Here is a 22,505-nt window from a genome sequence, read left to right as displayed (position 1 = left end):
AATCCCTACCTTAGGGATCATTGTGAAGATTAAATGGGTTAACACATGTAAAGCACTTAAAGTAGTACCTGACATGTAATAACTACTCAGTAAATGTTAGTAATTATTCTACCATCACATTATTTTAGGAAGATTGAAGAGGGCAATTCTTTACAGAATATAATCATCAGGGACTTAGAAGAATACCAACGACAAGTTTTCCCTACTTCCCAGTGTGGCCTAGATCTAATCCTAGTTTAGCCTACTTGCAGCTGGAAAATCCTCTCCCAAGGGTCTTTCCTAATAAAACGTCTTTTCTTTAAATTGCTTATACACATTCTTGAAGGCTGTCCCCTTCCCCCGTACCCTTACTGTAATTTTAATAAATGATTCATCTGTGACAGAATTGCTGTCGTTCTGTAAAAGTTATAAAATGGAGTTCTTTGTACTTCATCTTTCAGGAGATGATTGTCACTGAGTTGGTTGAATTTCTTTTTTTCTAGCAACCTCCTCCACGTTTGATAAATTTTCAGAATCACAGCCCCAAACCCAATGGACCAGTTCTTCCTCCTCATCCTCAACAGCTAAGATATCCACCAAACCAGAGTACGCCACGACAAGCAATAAAGCCCAACCCCCTGCAGATGGCTTTCCTGGCTCAACAAGCCATAAAACAGGTATATATATTTACTTCTCCACAGTTGCTTGTTCTGCTTCTCTCTACTTCCAAATCACATTGAATTTATGGATAGAGCAATGGTGATAAAGAGCAAGAGTAAGCTTTTTCCTTTTTTCAATAAATGTGGATTACAAAGTTTATTACAGACTGCCCTATAGAGAGAGACAAAGCTAAGAGAGGACCTTGATGCTTTGTAATTAACAAGAGAAATCAAGCCACTTATACAGAAGTGAAGGAGGGTGAGTCATAGGTATGAATTTTTCAATGTTAATGTGTGTAGCTTTTAGGTGAGTGCATTAAATTTCCTAAGACAGAATTATTCTAACAAATACAGATTGCATACTTAGAGACCAATAAACAAATCTTCAAAGTGTTTAAGGGAGACTTCTTGGGCACAAACTTAGTATCACACAGTTTTAATATGTAGTACGTATACATCTGATAAAGTTTAATATTTAAGGTTATATATTAACTCTTAGAAGGTTTAATGTTTAAGTTATAATTTATATTTGTATTATATAAATTTATAACATATATATATTCTTAGTGTTTACAGGTAAAAATATTTTTTAGGTATTACACTTTTTTTATTTTTTTTATAAATTTTATTTATTTATTTTTGGCTGCATTGGGTCCTCGTTGCTGCGCGCGGGCTTTCTCCAGCTGTGGCGAGCGGGGGCTACTCTTCGCTGAGGTGCGTGGGCTTCTCATTGCAGTGGCTTCTCCTGTTGCGGAGCACGGGCTCTAGGCGTGTGGGCTTCGGTAGTTGTGGCTCATGGGCTCTAGAGTGCAGGCTCAGTAGTTGTGGCGCACAGGCTTTGTTGCTCCATGGCATGTGGGATCTTCCCAGACCAGGACTCAAACCCGCGTCCCCTGCATTGGCAGGCGGATTCCCAACCACTGCGCCACCAGGAAAGCCCTATTACACTGTTTTAAAAGGTTCTCCTAGTGCTTTGTCTTCTCCAAGTACTTGTGTCAAGCCTTTCCAGCTTAGGACTAGTAGATTGATTTCAGTTTAATTTTTTTGCCAAGACCAAAATAAAGAATATGATGCTATTCCCATAATTCTGTGACATTCATTTTAATCAAATGATTTGAAAGTAGTATTCTAAAAGTACATATACTAAGTGTGTGTGTGTATAAGATTATAATTAGTTTCGATAAAATATTAATACTTTCTAAAATATTTTAATTATTTTCAATAAAATTTATACCTATCTCTGTTTCATCATTAGAGGTGAGGTGAAAAGGGACGAAACTGCAGTTTGGTCTTAAATTCTGTTTATTTTCCTAATACTTTTGTGGCCTTGTACAAGTGTACTCTTTAAAATCTCCTTTGCCCCCACTATAGAGTGAGTGAGTACTTTGCAGAGTTTTGCTGAGACTTAGTGCTAGTGTATATAAAAGCACCTGGAACATTCTGGGTACTCAAATATTTCCTCACCTATTCCCTATGTATTATTTTTAATGGGTAGACATGTACTCTAAGAAGGTTTTTAAAAATGTTTCCTGATCAAAAGTCTAAACATGAATGAATAAATGAACAAGCTAGGATAAAAGATAATGGGGAATTTGTTTTAATTGATAGAGTAGCTTAACAAATTATAGTATACTTGTACAGTGGAAATGCTTTTTGGCTATTAAGAAAAGGCAGTAAACTATATATGATCTGCGAAGTATATTACACAGCAAAAAACTTTGTCGGATTTTTTTGTGAGTTATTTTCAATTTTGTGGTTTGTTTTTTATTTTTTTAATCTCATATGTATATATAGAAAAAACCTGGAAAGATACACATCAACTGTAACTGCTTATTCTGGGGAGGGAAGGAGGAAGAGAGAGAGACACAGACAGGTGGATGGATACGAGGGGTGGGTAGGTGGTAAAGATGACATTCATATTCACAGGGTTTTTTACTTAGTTTTTTCAGTGGAGCATGTAAATTAGATTTTTCAAAATTAGAATATTTCCATCACTGTCACTCTATATTGTGTAGTCCATATATAAATGAAACTGAGTTTGGGAGTTTTTTTCCCCTGCATAGTCTTAAGATACCTCTTAGTGGCTTTTTTTCCCCCAATATTTTATTTTAAAAATTTTCAAACATAGTAAGTTGAAAGAGTTGTATAGGGGACAGGTTGCTCTATTTGCCTTCTCACTTATTATCCATATACCCATTTATCCATCCATCTGTCAATCAGACCTTCTCATTTTTTGATAGGTTTCAAAGTAAAGTGTAGATAGCAGCATGGTTCATCTCTGTATACCCTGTAGCATTCCTTTATTAATGTGTTTATTTCAGCCTCTAACATAAATGACAAAGAGTTTCCTCAGATGTTTATTGATGCTTAAGTACCTGTTTGTATATGAGAAATGGGTGTTTAGGAAAAAAACACCCGGAAAGCCAGGGTTTGGGGCTAATGTTGGATGGCTGAGTTTCACTCTTACGTGAGGTTTGCTAGGCATGTTTATTAGGAGAGTTACTAAGGTCACTGTCCATAGGTAGTGGTCCAATTCCCAAAAGATCTTTCTTTCATGCCTGAAATGCAGGGCCTGGCTGCTCATTGAAGCCAGCTGGGGGAAGATTATTAGCGGGCCGGAGGCAGAGTGGGCAGGAAGCTCGGCATTCAGCGTCTGTATGGTTTCTTACTTGTCATTTTCAGTGCAATGCTTCTTTTTTTCTTAATTAATTAATTTATTTATTTTTGGTCTTTGTTGCTGCATGCGGGCTTTCTCTAGCCGTGGAGAGTTGGGGCTACTCTTCCTTGCAGTGCGCCAGCTTCTCATTTTGGTGGCTTCTCTTGTTGCAGAGCACGGGCTCTAGGCACGTGGGCTTCAGTAGTTGTGGCACGTGGGCTCAGTAGTTGTGGCTCACGGGCTCTAGAGCGCAGGCTCAGTAGTTCTGGCGCACGGGCTTAGTTGCTCCACGGCATGTGGGATCTTCCCAGACCAGGGCTCGAACCCGTGTCCCCTGCATTGGCAGGCGGATTCTTAACCACTGTGCCACTGGGGAAGCCCAAGTGCAATACTTCTGCCTTCAGCCGAGCCTGATGCTCGTCAGCCCAAAGACTGTTTTACCTATTCTAGAAAATTAATTTCCAGCCTTCTTTTGCAGAGGTGGAGGTGGTCCTTATTATCTTGGGGTAGCTACAGGTAAAGTAGCAAACGAACGTGAGATTTAATCCTTCTTAAACAGACTCTCAACAGATCATCCTGTTTTTAGTCCCAGTTTCACCTCTTATGCTTCAAATTCTCAGGCTCTTAGGGGTTCTACAGTATATGCTGATTTGCTTCTCTGTTTTTCCCACTGCCAGCTTAGATTTCAGCTTTATCCAATTGGCTATGACTAATTCATTTGCTTTTTGTCCATTTGCCTTCCAGCTTCCAAAATGTGCTTTCTGTCTTCTCCCCTGTTTTCTTTGTCTTTATGGGTCAGTGCCTTTTTCAAAAAAAAATTCCCTTAACTGTCATTTTACTTTCAGGTGTATCAGGTAGGGACAGAAGAAAATGTATGTTTTCAGCCCTCCATCTTTACCTTGAAGTTGCTTTGTACATGTTTATATTTATTTTCCAATATGTGTAAGCTTTCCAAGATTGGGTGCTGTGGTTTTCTTGTGAATACTAACTGTTGTCTTCTGGTAAAAATCAGTTCTTTTTATTTTTTACGTTTGGACAGGATTAATGAAAATTATATATACTTGTGTCCTCTCCCCTTTCCATTAAAATTACAGTTGAATTCAAATAGCAGACTGTGTCTTTTACTTTGTTTTGTGTCTGGAACAGGGATTAGATGGACATTTTATGTTACAGGCCTGCTGATAGACAACCTTGCTTCTTTCCTTCTTGCTACCACAGTGGCAGGTCAGCAGTGGGCAGGCCACCCCATCAGCTGCCAACAGCACGTCCTCTACTCCTTCCAGTCCCACCATTACTAGTGCAGCAGGATATGATGGAAAGACTTTTGGGTCACCTATGATTGATTTGAGCTCACCCGTGGGAGGTCCCTATAATCTTCCTTCTCTTCCAGATGTAAGTATACATAAAATTTATTCTAAGAATCTGTTTCAGAAATTTTAAGTGAACTTGGATCTGGTAAAAGGCATGGGTTCGTTGGATTATAGGCTGTGCGTTTGTGTTTAGAAGTTGTTTTTATCCTTTAGAAATATGGTAACAGCAGGAATAATAAAAAGATTAATATTAACACTTGAACGTACTACAGAATGTCTTTCAGGGCACTGGAGTTAAAGTGTTTGTAAATGAATGATTATGGTGATGGATTATGGAATCTAAGCTGGGAAGGAAGGGGTGAGGACATGGGAGGAGGTACTGGAAGGTTGAATTGCTGGAATGTGATATATTACAATAGAATAAGGTTAGAGAAGGAGTCTAACATTTAAGACACCAGAAGAGATGGAGACAAGTTTAATAATAGAAATGTACCCTGAGAAAACCATAATTCAAAGAGTCATGTATACCACAATGTTCATTGCAGCACTGTTTACAATAGCCAGGACATGGAAGCAACCTAAGTGTCCATCAACAGATGAATGGATAAAGAAGATGTGGCCCATATATACAATGGAATATTACTCAGCCATAAAAAAAATGAAATTGAGTTATTTGTAGTGAGGTGGATGGACCTAGAGTCTGTCATACAGAGTGAAGTAAGTCAGGAAGAGAAAAACAAATACTGTATGCTAACACGTAAATGTGGAATCAAAAAAAAAAAATTTAGTTCTGAAGGGCAGAACCTAAGGGCAGGACAGGAATATAGACACAGACGTAGAGAATGGACTTGAGGACACGGGGAGAGGGAAGGGTAAGCTGGGATGAAGTGAGAGAGTTGCATGGACATAGATACACTACCAAATGTAAAATAGATAGCTAGTGGGAAGCAGCCGCATAGCACAGGGAGATCAGCTTGGTACTTTGTGACCACCTAGAGGGGTGGGAGGGAGACGCAAGAGGGAGGAGATATGGGGATATATGTATATGTATAGCTGATTCACTTTGTTATAAAGCAGAAACTAACACACACTGTAAAGCAATTACACTCCAATAAAGATGTTAAAAAAAAAAAAAGACTCAATGAACTAATGCAAGTAAAGCCCAGTGCCTGGCACAGGAAGAGCTCCCCTCAAATAAAAATCATAATAATAATAATAGAAATGATAACATTTACTAACCAGTGCAGAATTACCTCTGATTTCATTTTTATTTAAATTAAACACATTTACCCTCTAAGCTCTTTGTCAGTATGACTTTTTAAAAAATATTTTTCAAAGACAGAAAATATAACATTGAATAAACAAATCTTTATACATAAGTTGATACTTGTTTTACCTTTTCTCATCTTATAAGCTTAAGGTAGTCACTCATACAGACATTAAAACTTTTAAGAAATCTTGTAGGATGTGAAGGAATCTAAAATTTTGTATTATTTAGTTTGTTTTTCAAGTTACTGAGATCAATATTTCCTAAAAGTTGCATCATTAACCTTACCAGAGTTATTTCATTTTTAAAATAATTGTTTATACTTTAAATGGGTAGAGTACATGTATTTTTCATGCATAGGCGATCGATAGGGAAACTTTCTGTGTGTCATTCCTATAATTTTATTTTAGCTTTTAGGATTATTCCACAATGTAAATAACTTTTTTTATATTAAGATCTAACAAATTTAGTCATTCCAGTACTTTTTGCACTCTCTGAAAAGTATTGGCCAAGGTAGTGCCCAAAGAAAATTAAACATAAATAACCCTGTGTACTTCCTCCTTCCCCTACTGAAAGAGGACCCACAGAAAGTAAATTTTCCTCTGCAGTCCTCAGATACAGATGACCCTTTGTCCACCAGCTTTCTCAACTGAAATTCCTCATCTGAACCACAGAATAAAGAAACTGATTTGAGTGACTATTTCCTCAGTCCTCCCAAGGATGGTTCATAACTAGTACCATTCTAGATGCAGAGGCAAGAAGTAAATTCATTATATACAGTCTATGCCGTCGGACTGTAGGACTTAATTCTCTTGGAGAATCTTGATTGAGAAAGGCTGGAACTATTAAATTGGATTTTAATCACAAAAACGTTCTTGGGGAATAAATGGTATATTTAAGCATTAAAAATACTTGCATCTAAAGGGGGGTGGGTGAGGGTTGGATTGGGAGTTTGGGGTTAGCAGATGCAAACTGGTATATATAGAAATGGATAAGCAACAAAGTTCTGCATAGCACAGAGAACTATATTCAGTATCCTGTGATAAACCATAATGGAAAAGAATATGAAAAACAATATATATATGAATAACTGAATCACTTTTCTGTACAGCAGAAATTAACACATTGTAATTCAACTATTCTTCAATGAAAAAATAAAAAAAATATTTGCATCTAAAGTATTCAAGTCTTATTCAGTAGAAATTGATCGTATTTTAGCTTAGCAGTCAATTAGAAAGCAGTCAATTATTTGTATACCTGTTGCATTAAAGCAGGAATCTCTAAGGGATCAATTTTTTCCTACCAAACATTAAGAATGTATTTAAGTGAGGTTAGTGTTCTGAAAATGTGTTATGCGTAGACTTGTTTCATCAATCTAGTGCATACCAGAGCATCGGTTCTCAAAGTGTGGGCCAAGGACATGGGGGTCCGTACAACCTTTTTAGAGGCTCTACAAGGTCCTCTCTGTGTAAGACCAGATTTTCTTCTTATTCTTCCGCCAAAACCACACATCTCAGCAGACTGAGTAAAAGATACAAGTTTCCAGTTGGCTGTTATTAAGCCAGACAATAAAGAAATTTGCAAAATGTGAAACTGTGCTACTCTTCTCACCAAGTTTGCTTTTTTTTTAATTGGTACCTTTTATTATTTTTAAATAAATTAAGAAACATTATTAGAATTTCTTTTTATAATTTTGTTTTAATTTTTAAGGGTGTAGCACACAATACTCTTTTCTCCTGGCTCATGACTTCTGAAATAGTGTGACTCAGTATATTTACTAAGGTGAAATATTAAGAAGTGTGAAAGCTTTTTTCAAGGTTGTTTATGGGGAACGTATGGATCAGAACTTCTCAAATATGATATTTGCATGTTTTATTATCTGATAATAATTAAACTATTAAAGTTTTCTGATAAATTCAAAGTAGCTTTTAACTTACAAAGTCACAATGCCGTGAAATAATTTCTCATCAGATTGACTGCTCAAGTACTATTATGCTGGACAATATTGTGAGGAAAGATACTAGTACAGATCATGGCCAGCCAAGACCACCCTCAAACAGAACCGTCCAGTCACCGAATTCATCAGTGCCATCTCCAGGCCTTACAGGTAAAGTGGGCTTTTAAAAATTTTTATTAGTGTTTTTTTTTCCAGTTTTTATTCTATTTATAATAATTAAAAAAAAAAATCATCCTATGCCTCCTCCCTTTTTCTGTTGGATGATTAAAATGGGTCTGTGTTTTGGGTACTCTTTATAATTAATGTACTTTCGAAGTGGGAAGCAAAAGTTAAACCTCTGTACATTTTCAATTTGAATAGAACTTATGGGCACTATAGTGCTCCCAGGAGGAAATTAGTATTGTACTTTCTCTTTTTGATAATTTGCCTGTAGTATCATCTCTTTTTGCATGGAATTCTCCTAGCATCAAAATTTATCAGTGACAATCACTCTTTTTGGTGGTTTTTTTCGCTATTTAATTGTGTTCAAGAATTTTGGACACAACTACTTATTTCCTTCAAGAGAGAGGCACTCTGACTAATGCTACTCGCGGAGACCTTGACAAATTAGATGCCTTAGACCAAAATAAGGAAAGAGGAGAATTTCTTAAGCCATTCACCAGTCATACAAGCATAATTAAGCAGTTGTCGAATTTTAAAGGAGGTACTTACTTAAAACATAAACAAACTGAAAGGAAATTGTTGACAAAATGTGGTAAAGAAACTGTTTAATTATGTAACAAGTTCATACAGATTAATGAGGAAAGTACACAGTATTGCAAAAGGACATGAGTAGATTATTCCCTAAAGAGGAAATACATTTAGTTAGTAAAACAGGGGAGAGGAAGAAAGACGGGTGGTTCCATCTCACCAGTAGTCATTATAAAATCAAAAAGACATAATTTGTAACTATTGAATGAGCAAAGATTTAAATAGTGAAAATACTCATTGATGAGGATGTGATGGGACAAATGCTCTGATACATAGCTGGTGGGAGTATAACTTGACAAAACATTTCTGGAAACCATTTTGGCACTATTACTAAAGCTAACGTTTATCCAGTACTAACTCTGTGTCAGGCAAGGGACAAAGTATCTTCTATACATTGCTTCAGTGTCTTCTGTTCATTAGCCTCTGTGGGGCTTTCTCTCTTGGACTGCTTTTATACCAGCCCTACCAACTTTTTATTGTCCTCTGTAGCTTTTGCTGGCATTAGTGTCCTCACTAAGCTCCTACCCTGGTTACTCTAACATGGGACATTTGACAGTGTTTGCAGACATTTCTGATTGTCACACCCCTGGATGCTGAGTATGTAGAGGTGCCATGGCATCTAATAACTGTAGGGGCCGAGGGTGCTGCTCAACATCCCTGCGATGCACATACAGCCCCCACATCAAAGAATTATCTGTGCCCAAATGTCAGTACTGCTGAGGTTGAACAGCCCTGCCAGTTTAGGGGGACTTTAGACTGTGCTGGGAGTTCAGCAGCTACTCGTTTTATATAGTTTCATTATGTGTTTCCAGTTTCAATGTAATACTAAGTGAGAACATTGAGTAGGAATTAAATACAGTTATTAATTCATTTTACGAATGTGTATGATCTCAGGACCTGTTACTATGACAAGTGTACACCCACCAATACGTTCACCTAGTGCCTCCAGCGTTGGGAGCCGAGGAAGGTAAACTGACTTAACTTATTCTCTAGCCTATAAAATCTGTAACTAGATTTCTCTCGCCAGTGTTCAGCATGCTTTGGTACTCAATACATTTTAAGCAATTTCCCTTATTTTTAACTTTTAAGTTAAATGTTTAATAATTATTATATATTATATGTTAATGTAATAAATCAATGGGTTTAGTAGAGTACAATTTTATCTTTAGAGATACAAAAATGTTTATTTGTTGAAAATAAGAAAATACATTTGACTTTAGTATAATAGCAAGGAAAAAACAAAAATGAATTCTGTGTAACACACTGCACTATATAGGAACATGCACAAATAAAAACTTAGGGAAAACAAATAATAATTTTATACTAAAATTGGTGTTCTGACATTTCTAATAACCAAACATTGATTCTGTTTTACAGTTGTTGAAACTGTATTTTATGTGTTACACACCCACTCATAATGCTTGCAAATTTCTCCTAGATAGTGAACCCAATTCTTACTTTCCTAATTGTATGGAAGTAGCATACTCTGAAGGGGAAAAGTTTGCCTTTAATCCTATGAGAACAGAGTAGCTATCTGTAAATGGCTTTTTTGTTGCACTACATTTTTTAAAATAGCAGAACACCAGTAAATTATGAACCTAGTTAATTATCTTCACACTTTGTGACAGTAAATCGTTAATGTGAGCCTAGACTTCTCTTTGTCACTGACTTGAGAACGAAAGGAAAATCCTAAAAAAAGATGCTAATTCTAAGATAGTTCTAAGACCTGGCTGCCCAATTTTAGAGCCTCAGGATATTGAAGTCAGTTTTAATTCAGGTTTTATTTAAATTTATTTAAATACCTTTCCAGGTATGTAATGTAACCATTTTGATAGGTTAATATGTGGAACATATTGCATACATTTTGCATACAGCAGATGCATTTCAGTTATGTATGATTTATTGCTGATGTAACATAGTTACCATTGCTGTGAAGATACAGCATTACTCCGAAAAGCTATTATTATACCTTCTTTTAAGATACTTAAGGTAGCTTTCTTAGATTTTTTTTTTCTTTCTTTCTTTCTTTTTTTCTTATACTTATAGCTCTGGCTCTTCCAGCAAACCAGCAGGAGCTGATTCTACACACAAAGTCCCAGTGGTCATGTTGGAGCCAATCCGAATAAAACAAGAAAACAGTGGACCACCTGAAAATTATGATTTTCCTGTTGTTATAGTGAAACAAGAATCAGATGAAGAATCTAGGGCTCAAAATGTAATTATATTATGATTGCAATACTACTCCTACTTGAGGGATAGGATGAGAGAAACTTTTAAATAGCTCGTAGGAGATAAAAACTATTATATTTAAATCTTTCAGTAGATCAAAACAAAAAGATGGATGGCAAACAGGGAGAAGAGTTTGAAAAGTCAGAGGTTAAATGAGGAGGTTGGGCATTTGAAAGAGAGAACAGAGTAAAACACATGGGAGGTAATTGCCAAAGCAATAATACAAGGAAACTTCCTGTAACTGAAGGGCATGAGCATCTGAATTGAAAGGGCCTACCAAGTACCAGAACAATTAAATGAAGAAAAGACTCAAGTCATATCCTCATCGAGTTCAGAATACCAGTATTCTAAACAGGTTCTAAAAGCTTCCAAAGGAAAGAAACACCTTATATAATGGATCAGACATCATAGTGTCACCCAGTCCTCAACACAGACTCTCAAAGCTGGAAGCCAACAGAGAAAATAACAAAATTGTGAGGAAAGATATTTTGTAGCCAGGATTCTGTACCCAGGCAAATTATCAATTATGTGTAAAGATTAAGTAAACATTTTTAGACATGCATGCAGGTTCTCAAAAACTTAATTCCATGCACTCATTTGAGAAGATATTTGAGGAAGATATTTGAGAATATGCTTCATCAAAAATGAATTAAACCAGAAAGAGAAAGACATAAGATCCCATTTCTGGGATCTAACACAGAAGAGAGGCAAAGAAAAGGGTAGTTAGTCCCCAGTACAACAGCTCCTTCAGTACACCCTGTAGGAGGAGGACAGAAGACTCCATTAGGAATGTATGTAGTGGGAGAAAAATGCTTTGACAGTATTGAGAAACATTTTATAACCCTGTTGGGGATTGTGAGAATGACTTAGATATCTAGAAAAATAAGCAAATGTATTAAATTTTAAAATATGGTAATTATTGACTCACAGGAAAAACAAAAAGTTAGACAAAAAGGAAGTGTAGTCATAGTACATTCTGTGGTTATGCAATGAACAGTATATAGTCATAATGATATAAACAAACACCTGAATACAAATTTAAATAAAAACTAGATATAATCAGGATATAACATGAATATGCATTTGACCAAAAATTGATTTTTCAGGATACTTAACCAGTACAGCAGTGATACTGACCAGCTGGAATAGATGCTGGCTATAAACAGTTATACTGGCGCCTACCAACTAAAAAGAAAACAGTGCTTAATAAAACTATGTTCAGAGGATGGTATGAATGGTGTGTGTAAGTATAAGGAGGGTGTGGAGAATCAGGAAGGAAAAATCTGATCTTCCATAGAAGGGAAAATATATACATTTAAAACTGAAGGGCTTCCCTGGTGGCGCAGTGGTTGAGAGTCCGCCTGCCGATGCAGGGGACACGGGTTCGTGCCCTGGTCCGGGAGGATCCCATATGCCATGGAGCAGCTGTGCCCATGAGCCATGGCCGCTGAGCCTGCGCCTCCGGAGCCTGTGCTCCGCAACGGGAGAGGCCACAACAGTGAGAGGCCTATGTACCGCAAAAAAAAAAAAAACTGAAAATATGTTTAAATTTGAAAATCTGAAAAATTATAGTATAAGCATACTGTTTAGAAGTATGGAGGTAAATAGCAGAGGAAAAAGCTAAATAATTTGAAAATAATTGCCTCCAAGGAATGATATTGTATACCTGTGCTTTTAACTAAATGTACATTTATTACTTCAAAATGTTTAAAAATGTTTAAAGGAGATAATAGATTTTGTTATTAATTTGAAATTTTCACCATTCTAGGCTCAAACAACATTTAGGTTCATTTTAAAGTTATTAATGGCACTTGCAGAGGTGAAATTACTTCTAAGAATTAAAGCAGTATACCTTTTTATGAATGATAAAAAATCTATAGTAGGCCTGTTTTGTGTTTAGATATACTTTGAATTAACAGCTCCAGTAAAATGTATTTATAGTTCACGTGGTTGACTTCTACAGTACCCACCCGTTGCTATAGCCATCGCAGATTCAAAGATTTTCCCTGTGTTATCCACACCCTGTTACAGCTGCTGATCTTCTGTTTTGAAGATATTTTTCAGTAGAGGTCCATGTCTTCTTTACCATTAGGGACAGTTAGCAGTAAACGTATTCTGGTCTCATGCAGATTCACAGACTCCTTTGAAATAACCAGGTGCTCATGAGTGGGCAGACTGCAGTCCAGAATTGCAGTAGTGCTAATAAAGAATGGCAGTTTAAGATACCCATATGCATATGTTAACTCTTTCCACTGCAGACCAACTATCCAAGAAGCATACTCACCTCCCTGCTCTTAAATAGTAGTCAGAGCTCTGCATCTGAAGAGTCTGTGTTAAGATCAGATGCCCCTGACAGCACAGGAGATCAGCCTGGACTTAACCAGGAAAATTCCTCAAATGGAAAGTCTGAGTGGCTAGATGCCTCACAGAAGTCACCCCTTCACGTTGGAGAGACAAGGAAAGAGGATGACCCCAATGAGGACTGGTGTGCAGTTTGTCAGAATGGAGGGGAACTCCTATGCTGTGAGAAATGTCCCAAAGTATTCCATCTCTCTTGTCATGTGCCCACATTGGCAAATTTTCCAAGGTAAGATGGTGTTTGCTTCCCTTTCTTACATTCTTTCATTATAAATAATAACAGCAATAAACTTTTGGTGATCACTGTAACATAAAACCTTTGTAAAAACTTAAAAAGAAGTCCACTTGGCATAAATGCATACGCCAAAATTTTCAACACAGGGTTTCCCATACCCTGCCCTCCCATTCCCAGTGCTTCTCTCAAAAACCTAGTCTGTTATGACGAGAAAAAAAAAATAACTGGCCCTTTAAATTATTACAAGGGAAGTACCATAAAGTGTTATCCTTATGCACAACACTGCCATAATTTAGTGCATCTTATTTGCCAGCCATTGAGCTGTATTGTTCACAAATATCTTGAGTAAATTCTCAAACCCTATGAGATGATCATGGTCATAAAGAAGAGCCACTGGGTTGATATCTTAGTTCTTCAAAGGCTGTAGGTTTTGTTTGTTTAAGTGAGCCTTGTCCCCAAGACTCTTTTCTTTTTTTTTTTTTAATATTTATTTATTTATTTGGCTGTGCCGGGTCTTAGTTGCAGTATGAGGGATCTTTTAGTTGCGGCATGAGGGCTCTTAGTTGCAGCATGCAGGATCTAGTTCCCTGACCAGGGATCGAACCCAGGCCCCCTGCATTGGGAGCATGGAGTCTTAACCACTGGACCACCAGGAAGTCCCTTCCAAGGCTGTACTTTTAAATATTTATAATTTCAGGGCTTCTCTGGTGGCGCAGTGGTTGAGAGTCCGCCTGCCGATGCAGGGGACACGGGTTCGTGCCCCGGTCCGGGAAGATCCCACATGCCGCGGAGTGGCTGGGCCCGTGAGCCATGGCCGCTGAGCCTGCGTGTCCGGAGCCTGTGCTCCTCAACGGGAGAGGCCACAACAGTGAGAGGCCCATGTACCGAAAAAAAAAATAAATATAAATAAATAAATATTTATAATTTTAAAGTTATAAGAACAGTACCAAGAGTGCTTCTTTTTCTTAAATCATTTGGGGGGAAAGGTCAGTTGTGCCTCACATCAGCCATAGATTAATGTGTGTGTTTATTTTTTTATTTTGTGTATATTTCATGCCTCCTTAACTAGGCTAACGTTTACCACTTAGGCCTGTGAACTCTATTTCTGCTTGCAAGCTCACGCAGCATGGTACCACGTACAAAGCAGATGTGTGCTAAATCCTCAGTGATTAACACTGATGCCAAATAAGTAATTCTGCATAATAGATGGCATGGAGGGAGGTGGGAAAGGGAGGTGGTGAAGAAGAGAGCAATGATGCATTAGGAACTCAGCCAGATACTTTATACCCCAACAGTGGAGAGTGGATTTGCACTTTCTGCCGAGACTTATCTAAACCAGAGGTTGAATATGATTGTGATGCTCCCATTCACAACTCAGAAAAAAAGAAAACTGAAGGCCTTATCAAACTAACACCAATAGATAAAAGGGTAAGTTTCCAACCTAGACTGTTAAACAGTTGTTTTGGTTAGATGCATTACTGTAATGCAGATGTGTCTTCATCAAAGACGTGTATATTCAGTCCAATTTTATACTGCTTTTTTCTTTAGTACTCTTTTTCCACAAAAAAATAACAGTCTTAAATAATGGCAGATTTAGACTTTTAAATTTAGTCTACCTTTAGTCAGTTTCGGATTTGATTCAGATATGTTTTCTTCCTCAGAATTTGTTAAGAATTGGCACCAAAGAGATGGGTTTTTCTATTTACTCTTCCTGGAAATAATTACATCCTTTCACCAGATGGCACTAGATTTATACCTCAAAGCTAGCTAATAGATTTAACTGTAATTAACATTTAAAGCTACTAAGTCAACACTTCTTTATCACTAAAGAAGCTCCTTTGCTAAATTATTAAGTAGAACAGTCAGTATGAAAGTTGTCGTGCAAGAGAGAGCTGAAACATGCACTGCCACTGCTACACAGTGTTTATTGGGGTAAACTTGTAAGCAGAGAAGTAGCAGAGTACATGATGGAACCATCTGCATTCAGAGGGGGGGTCTTTAGGACCCAACACCCCATGGCAGGGGCTCCACCTCTGGATCTCAACATATGGATGTTCTTCTATTAATTTGTGTACTATTAATAATTCAGTACACAAATTGGAGAGAGAAGTGGAAATATATTTTTAAAGAACTTCAGATAGGTTTCTAGTGATACTGCTTTTGTTCCTGTAATTATAACGACTGCTCTCATATATGACATACACCCCAAAATGTCAAACAGTACACTGTAGTAAATGATTGAAATGGACAGCAAAGCTCCAAGTGTCAGTATTTTTCTTGTATTCATCTGGTTTTAACCTTTATTCTGATACTTTGAGACCTGTAACGTTGTTGCTAAAAATTAGCCGTGACTTCATTATTTCATTATATTTTCATTTTATTTATTTACTTATTGCTTAGAAGTGTGAACGCCTACTTTTATTTCTTTATTGCCATGAAATGAGCCTGGCTTTTCAAGACCCAGTTCCTCTAACTGTAAGTATGGATGTTATTTTGTGCTTTTTTTGTACAGTGGGATGATTTTTCTGAAATTTATGACAATCTAGTTTCTGTACCATTTTTCAATAGTAAGTTTCTTACATTAATCCAAATCTTAAAGCTTATTAATAAATACTGCATGCTTTAATCTTAAGCACATTTTAAGGTTAACAAACTGGCCCAAAACTTCTTTTCTCATATATTCTTTCTTCTCATCTCATGTATTTTACCTACTATTCCCTGGGATGATTTCTATCAATTGTTTCTCTCTCAGGAGTTTTAGGTATATATCCTAAAGCTGTTGGGAAAAAAACTTGCCATTTGAGATAAAGACCTCTCCAAATCTCTGTACACATTTTGATTTATAGGTCCAAACTTCAAGTAATAAGTAGACTTTAACAGTAGAGGAAGAGGTGTGTGTTTGTGTGTGTTTACCATTGACTTCAAAAAGCTTCATATTTAAAATTTGATGTGACTTCAGTGCATAATTTTAGAGTGCTGGAAATGGCCTGCTACTCAAAATGTGTTCTTCTCTGAGGTCTGAAATTCCTTTAAAAAGCTAATAGATTTGTTGAACAGTTCAATAAATTTAGAAAATTTAATGCAACATTAGAAAAGAAAACAAGCTTAGCAAATACATTGAGCTGATAAGCAGTGAACTTCTGTCCTGAAAACAAGTTTTGAGAAGTTGAGATAGGAAAAAGGAATACAGTTGACTCTTAGAACAAGACAGAGGTTAGGGGCACCGACTCTCTGCACAGTTGAAAGTCTGCATATAACTTTACAGTCAGCCCTCTGTATCTGCAACTTCAACCAACCACAGATCCTGTAGTAATATAGTATGAATTCAGTGAAGAAAATTCGTGTATAAGTGTACCTGCACAGTTCAAGGATCCACTGTAAATAGTTTTTAGGGGGAAGGGCCCTTTGTACCCAAAAGAGCCAGGGCAAAAATGTGCCAGTAAAAACTTTATTCATTTAAAAAGTTAACCTAGGATTTGGCACTTTTTATGATGTTGGCTTATAGTTACATTTGGCATTAATAGCAGCAGCAAAATAGCCCCCTTTTTCTTAATATATATCATCTCATTTAGTCTTTACAAAATCCTATGAGATTGGTAGAATTATTTCTATTTGAAATATGAAGAAACAGGTTCAGTGAAATGACTGAACCCAGTAACTTACCCAGGAGAATGCTAGTGAGTAGCAGAGCTGGGGTTCAAACCCAGATTCAAAGCCCACTTGCTATAACACATGCAGCAAAAGCATGTCAAATCTTACTAGAAGTAATACTTTTTCTACTGATTGCTTTTTGTTTAATAATGAAGGAGAATAGTAAGAGGGAAAATGTGGTAAGTTTTTTTCATTAAAAATAACTGGTGAAGATTTTTGATAAAAGTGACACTAAACATTTACCAGTGTGTGGAAGCATTCAGGCACTTGTAAATTTTGCTGAATAGATTTCCTTATCAATGACAAAATAGAACAGAGAAAAGCCATGAGAACAATCTGAATTTTATACTACTTCTTATAGGATTTATATAGGACCAGGTAGAATTTATTTATTATAGCATCTCATATCTTTTGAAAGGTGCCAGATTATTACAAAATAATTAAAAATCCAATGGACTTGTCAACCATCAAGAAAAGACTACAAGAAGATTATTCCATGTATACAAAGCCTGAAGATTTTGTAGCTGATTTTAGATTGATCTTTCAAAACTGTGCTGAATTCAATGAGGTGAGAAGAAAAAAAAATAATAGCAATGTGAAAGTAATGTTAAACCAAACACCTTACCGACAAACGAGGAGATCAAGATATCTATCTGTGGTAGCATAAATAACCAAAAGTTCAAGTCTGTCAGCGAATGAAAGAGGTAGTTAGGAAGACTTTATCCACATGTATATTCAAAGATTTATTATATGGTGACAACTTGAAAACAATTTAGAAAATATTTTTATCTAACCCAGAAGCACCTTTATTTCTTGAAATATGGCACTTCACCAGAGTTTAGTCTTTGTGATGTTGATATTAAAATATTAAGAATGTGGTTTAGATAGTTCTTAATTAAGAATTTTCTCAAAAACTTTATCATCTGTTAGTTTATCTAAACATCTATCAGACTTATAGCCTTTTGTTGATAGTTTGTCCTTTGTATTGGCTACTCATTCCAGAGTTCCATGTTTCATTTAATTTGTTCTAAAAATACCTGTTAGATGATTCTCTGATTATGGCATCTCTGTGATACCTCTTTGGTAATCCAGATGAGTCAAAGCCTTTTATTTACTTCTTATCTGATCTCCTCTAGATTTTGTCTAGCCCCAGACTTTTGTTTACTTTATATCAAAGCTATACATAAACATTTTTTCCAAAACAATCCACTGATATTCATAATCTTCAGTTAGAAGGGAACAAAAATGTGAGAAATCCACGACTTTATTGACTATCTAAAAATTTTTTTTAATTCTTATTTTTATTCAACAGCCTGATTCAGAAGTAGCCAATGCTGGTATAAAACTTGAAAGCTATTTTGAAGAACTTCTGAAGAACCTTTATCCAGAAAAACGGTTTCCTAAAGTAGAATTCAGGAATGAATCAGAAGATAATAAATTTAGTGATGACTCAGATGATGACTTTGTACAGCCCCGGAAGAAACGCCTCAAAAGCATAGAGGAACGCCAGTTGCTTAAATAAGCAACACCACTGGCGTGTGCTGGTTTTTAGATTTTTTTTTTTGTTTTCAAAAAACATTTTTGTCAGTAATTTAACATCATTACCAAGAAGAGCTTGTGACCACTTTAAGTTTTCAATGTTTACTAGACTCTGATTTCCTTAATAACCCATTTCTTTTAACCTTCTTATTAAGAAAGAAAAAGAGGGAGGAAGGAAGGAGAAAGGAATAAAGAAAGAAGCATCAACAACAAAATAAAAAGACATTCTCCCCACTTATTGGATTTCAAACTGCAGTCTGGAGTGATAGCAACTATAGAAAGGAAATAGACTTTGTTTGAACTCTAAGTTGAAAATTTAATGTGGTGTGGATGTGTGCGTTAATCCATTTTTAGAAAATACCACTACTCATTAACAATGGACCAACCATGAGTTAGGTGTACTGTACGTAAGAGCAGTACTCCAATGAATATGAGTGGTAATAAGAGTTCTATCCTAGGATGCCCACTGGTGCAACGAAAAGGTAGATTAGATGCTATTAAGAAGGCACCTAATAGTATATCATGTAAGATGGCAATTGTATTAAAGAAAAAGGAAAACAGATGTTTGATTTTTGTTTTTGTTTTTTTCCTGTCTATAGAGGTGTGTTTGGTATAGCAGGTTTTCAAGCCCATTTTTCGTACATTTCTAAACCTACCTTCTTCCACTGAGGAAGTAAGTGTACTCGTTTGGTTTTGCTGTGTGTCTATGTGTGGTTTGTTGTTTGCTTTTTAACTGTGCAGGTGATCCTTTTATAACAAGACTCATTGTTTTCAGTATGGCTTTTAGTGGAGCTGTCCAGGATATGCAATACAGCAGTGTGTGCCGTATTTGATGTAAGGATTCTTCAACTTATACCCTATTGGGCATTAAATATAAATTCCCCTGGAAGGGACCAGTTTTTGTGGTTTTCATCTGTCTTCATAAATTGGAATGAAGTGTGTTGTGGAATTTGGGAGCAGGCAACTGGAGGAAATTAGAGTGAAATTTACATTTTTTTCTGAAGCATCTATTTCCCATTCTTCAGAGTCAGAACCTCAAACTGAATCTTTCATCTGACTTAATTCTGGACTTCATTTTCATTCTCCTGATAGAGATACAAAAGACCTACCTTCTGAGGGCAAGCATATTCTTAATGCGTCAGACCTAGCTAGTTTACTGACTTTCATTTATTCCTTTTACTTGTTGTTCAGTATCAAAGAAGAAAACTAGGTTAAGATAGAAGAAAATTATTGTGCCATTTGCTAATCTAACATTTGACAGTATATTTATATGTGAACTTTTTTAGTTTGCCAAAGTAAACCTTTATTTATAAAACATTAATTGGCTGAGGAAATTTTCCTCTCTAGGCTGATAGAATGGAAATATAGCTGACTTGAAAGAATTTTATCCTTTGGATAGTGTCATCTCCCATGAATTAAACCTAGAGGATTTGCTTGTATCCACAAGTCATTAGTTCTTAAAATGGACAAGTTGAAAATATCCTGTGGCTAAGTCCTTGGGTTTTCAGATACTGCTAAAGATAAAATGAGAAAAGAACTTACTGGCAAGAGCATCCTTCCTGTGTACACTTAGGTTTAGTCCATAATATGTCAGTTATGTACTAAAGGTTAAAAAGTCTTAATCACTTTTCCAAATATGTGTTTTAGGGTGGTAGTTGTTGTTGTTGTATTGTTTTGAATATGTGTTTGACATTTATTCTCCAAAGACTTGAACAAATTTTGATAATAGTGCATATTACCGCCAATTGTCTTCTTTTGCTCCAGCATTTTTAGCACAGCAGCCGTGGAGCTTTTCCAAATAAGTTTATTGTTTTTATTTTAGAATACTATTCTTATGATAGTTTTTTCTTCGATACTTGTCTCCTGAGTTAAAGCAGGGCACCACAGGTAAATTTTGAGGATGATCACAAAGGGAAGTAGCACTTAAGAGAGAAAACTTATAAGTTTGTAAATGCATCTGAGCCAGAATTTCTACTAATATACCCACAACTTTCACTGTTATTATTCAGTGCCATAATAATCTTTTCAAACAATATTTTTCTTTCACCTTTATCATTTTTTTGCAGAATGAAAGGCACTTGAAAACCATCTTTCCTGTAATCATACATAATATATACTAAAAGTATTTCTCCAAATAACATTTTCTTAATGATCTGAAAATTAAAGTCCTGTGACCTTATTAACAGGTGCCTGTGTGTCCAGGTGGATCCCAGCGAAGTAGTCCTTAAATTATAATAGTAGTAAGCTGTAAGATGAGCCTAACTATACCTCATGCCCATTTGGAGAGCATTCCTTTCAAAAGGTCAGTGCAACTCAAGCAACCTTGACCTAAACTTAAAAAACTCCAGTGTTTACCTCTGATCAAAAACTCCAGGAGATTACCCTCTGGATTTAGAACCAATAGCCTTATGTCATATCTGCAAGACCCCCCCCAGTGCTGAATAGGATCACATGATGAGCAGGCCATGTGGCAGCTAGAATATACTCAATCCTGGGAAACTCATCGAAAGCTTTCCCAGGTGCCAAGCATCTGATCTTTCCAGCAAAAAGGAAACCCAGTACACAGTTAGTGACTTACATGGCTTTGGTAGAAGTATAAATGGATAATGTATACCATATTAAATTCAAAATACTACTGTACTTCAGCACCTGGCAATGCAGTTATTTTGTCCTTTAAATTAACAGGCCCTGCTTACCTTTTCTGAATAGAAGTGTAGGAAATTGGAAGGTCCTGAGAGGAAAATGTCCTCTTCCCTTGGTACCTTTACTTTCTTTTCCAAGCTAAAGAATAGGCTCCACATTTTACTACTACACAGTAGTGTAGATGTAATACAACTTAGGAATGCTTTCAAAAAAGATTCACTCCACAGTCGAAAGGGTGAGTATATAGCCGATTGCTCCATTTATGAATTTGTGTTTCAACTTTCTATTCTGTTACAGTGTTTAAGCTTTTAAATTGGGGTTCCATGGAGAGACTAGTTAGACAATGAAAGGAGGAACTCCCCCTTTTGTTGAGGCCTGATCTACAAGTGAACGTGAATCCCAACAGTAGGTTGCTGCACTGAAGCAAAAGGTTTTTAGGTTTAAATAGAAGGTATATTTATTTTCTGTTTATCTGTATCTGTTATGAATGAGAGAAATTGAGTGATCTGATTGACCATTAAAATTATGGACATAACCATGAGTTCAACCATCTAATTATTGAAATAGAGGCCCTCATTTAAAATAACCATGCATATACATATTTTTTAAAGTATTATATAACCTCATGTAAGTTAAGAGTTCATGTCTTTTTATTTATATTGCCCCTTCATCTTTGGTGTGAATTTACTAAAATTCACAGGTTGGTGGCTCATGCTTTTGAGTGAGAATAATGCTAGCCAATCAGATCACAGATTTCTCTGCCCATGAAGGTTTCACTTATTGTGAAGGATATCTGAGACAGTAGTCTTCGTTGTTGTTTTTAATTTGCGGGAGTCAACTGGTGCTTTGATTTTAATAAAAATCAGCTTTGATGAATTTTTACTGTGAATATTTTACCACAACAAGGTATTTTTAATGGAAAAATTACTGTATGTCATGCAGTAGAATGTTAACTAGTTCGGGTCTCCATTACTGCCTTTATATGTTCCTCTGTAAAATCAATACATATAGGGATGATCTACTAGTCCATAAAATAATAGGAAAACTTTTTTAAAAAACTCTAACACATGGATTTCACCAGCTTTAACTAAGCAGAAAGTTAATTTAGCAAACAGGAAGGAAGAGGGTGATAGATAATATTCAATAGAGGAGTCCCACCCCCCTGAAAGGAGAACCAAAGATGCCATGAAATATTCTACTTGTCTGAAACCTATTGGAAGAGGTGGGGCTTGGGGGGGGTGGGGGGGGACACAAAAAGTGGGGAATTTATAA

At 36.2% G+C, this 22,505-nt stretch overlaps 1 protein-coding gene across 2 annotated transcripts in view; it reads left to right on the top strand.

The window, feature by feature from the left end:
- The window catches only part of TRIM24 (tripartite motif containing 24), a 94,379-nt gene extending 72,270 nt beyond the window's left edge, over positions 1-22,109 (top strand). For both annotated transcript variants that reach the window (XM_032643299.1, XM_032643297.1), the window contains exons 10-19: positions 483-656; positions 4,513-4,686; positions 7,843-7,978; positions 9,473-9,545; positions 10,625-10,793; positions 13,066-13,394; positions 14,696-14,828; positions 15,801-15,875; positions 17,470-17,619; positions 18,364-22,109. In XM_032643299.1, the coding sequence (XP_032499190.1) occupies positions 483-656; positions 4,513-4,686; positions 7,843-7,978; positions 9,473-9,545; positions 10,625-10,793; positions 13,066-13,394; positions 14,696-14,828; positions 15,801-15,875; positions 17,470-17,619; positions 18,364-18,573 (1,623 nt within the window). In that variant the 3' untranslated portion in view covers positions 18,574-22,109. The remainder of the gene's footprint in view (positions 1-482; positions 657-4,512; positions 4,687-7,842; positions 7,979-9,472; positions 9,546-10,624; positions 10,794-13,065; positions 13,395-14,695; positions 14,829-15,800; positions 15,876-17,469; positions 17,620-18,363) is intronic.
- Positions 22,110-22,505: the final 396 nt, after the last annotated feature.

The sequence above is a fragment of the Phocoena sinus genome, chromosome 9, assembly GCF_008692025.1.
Source record: "Phocoena sinus isolate mPhoSin1 chromosome 9, mPhoSin1.pri, whole genome shotgun sequence".
Lineage (NCBI taxonomy): Eukaryota > Metazoa > Chordata > Mammalia > Artiodactyla > Phocoenidae > Phocoena > Phocoena sinus.
The sequence above is the reverse complement of the archived record's forward strand: the minus strand, read 5'-3'. Positions and strand labels throughout refer to the sequence as shown.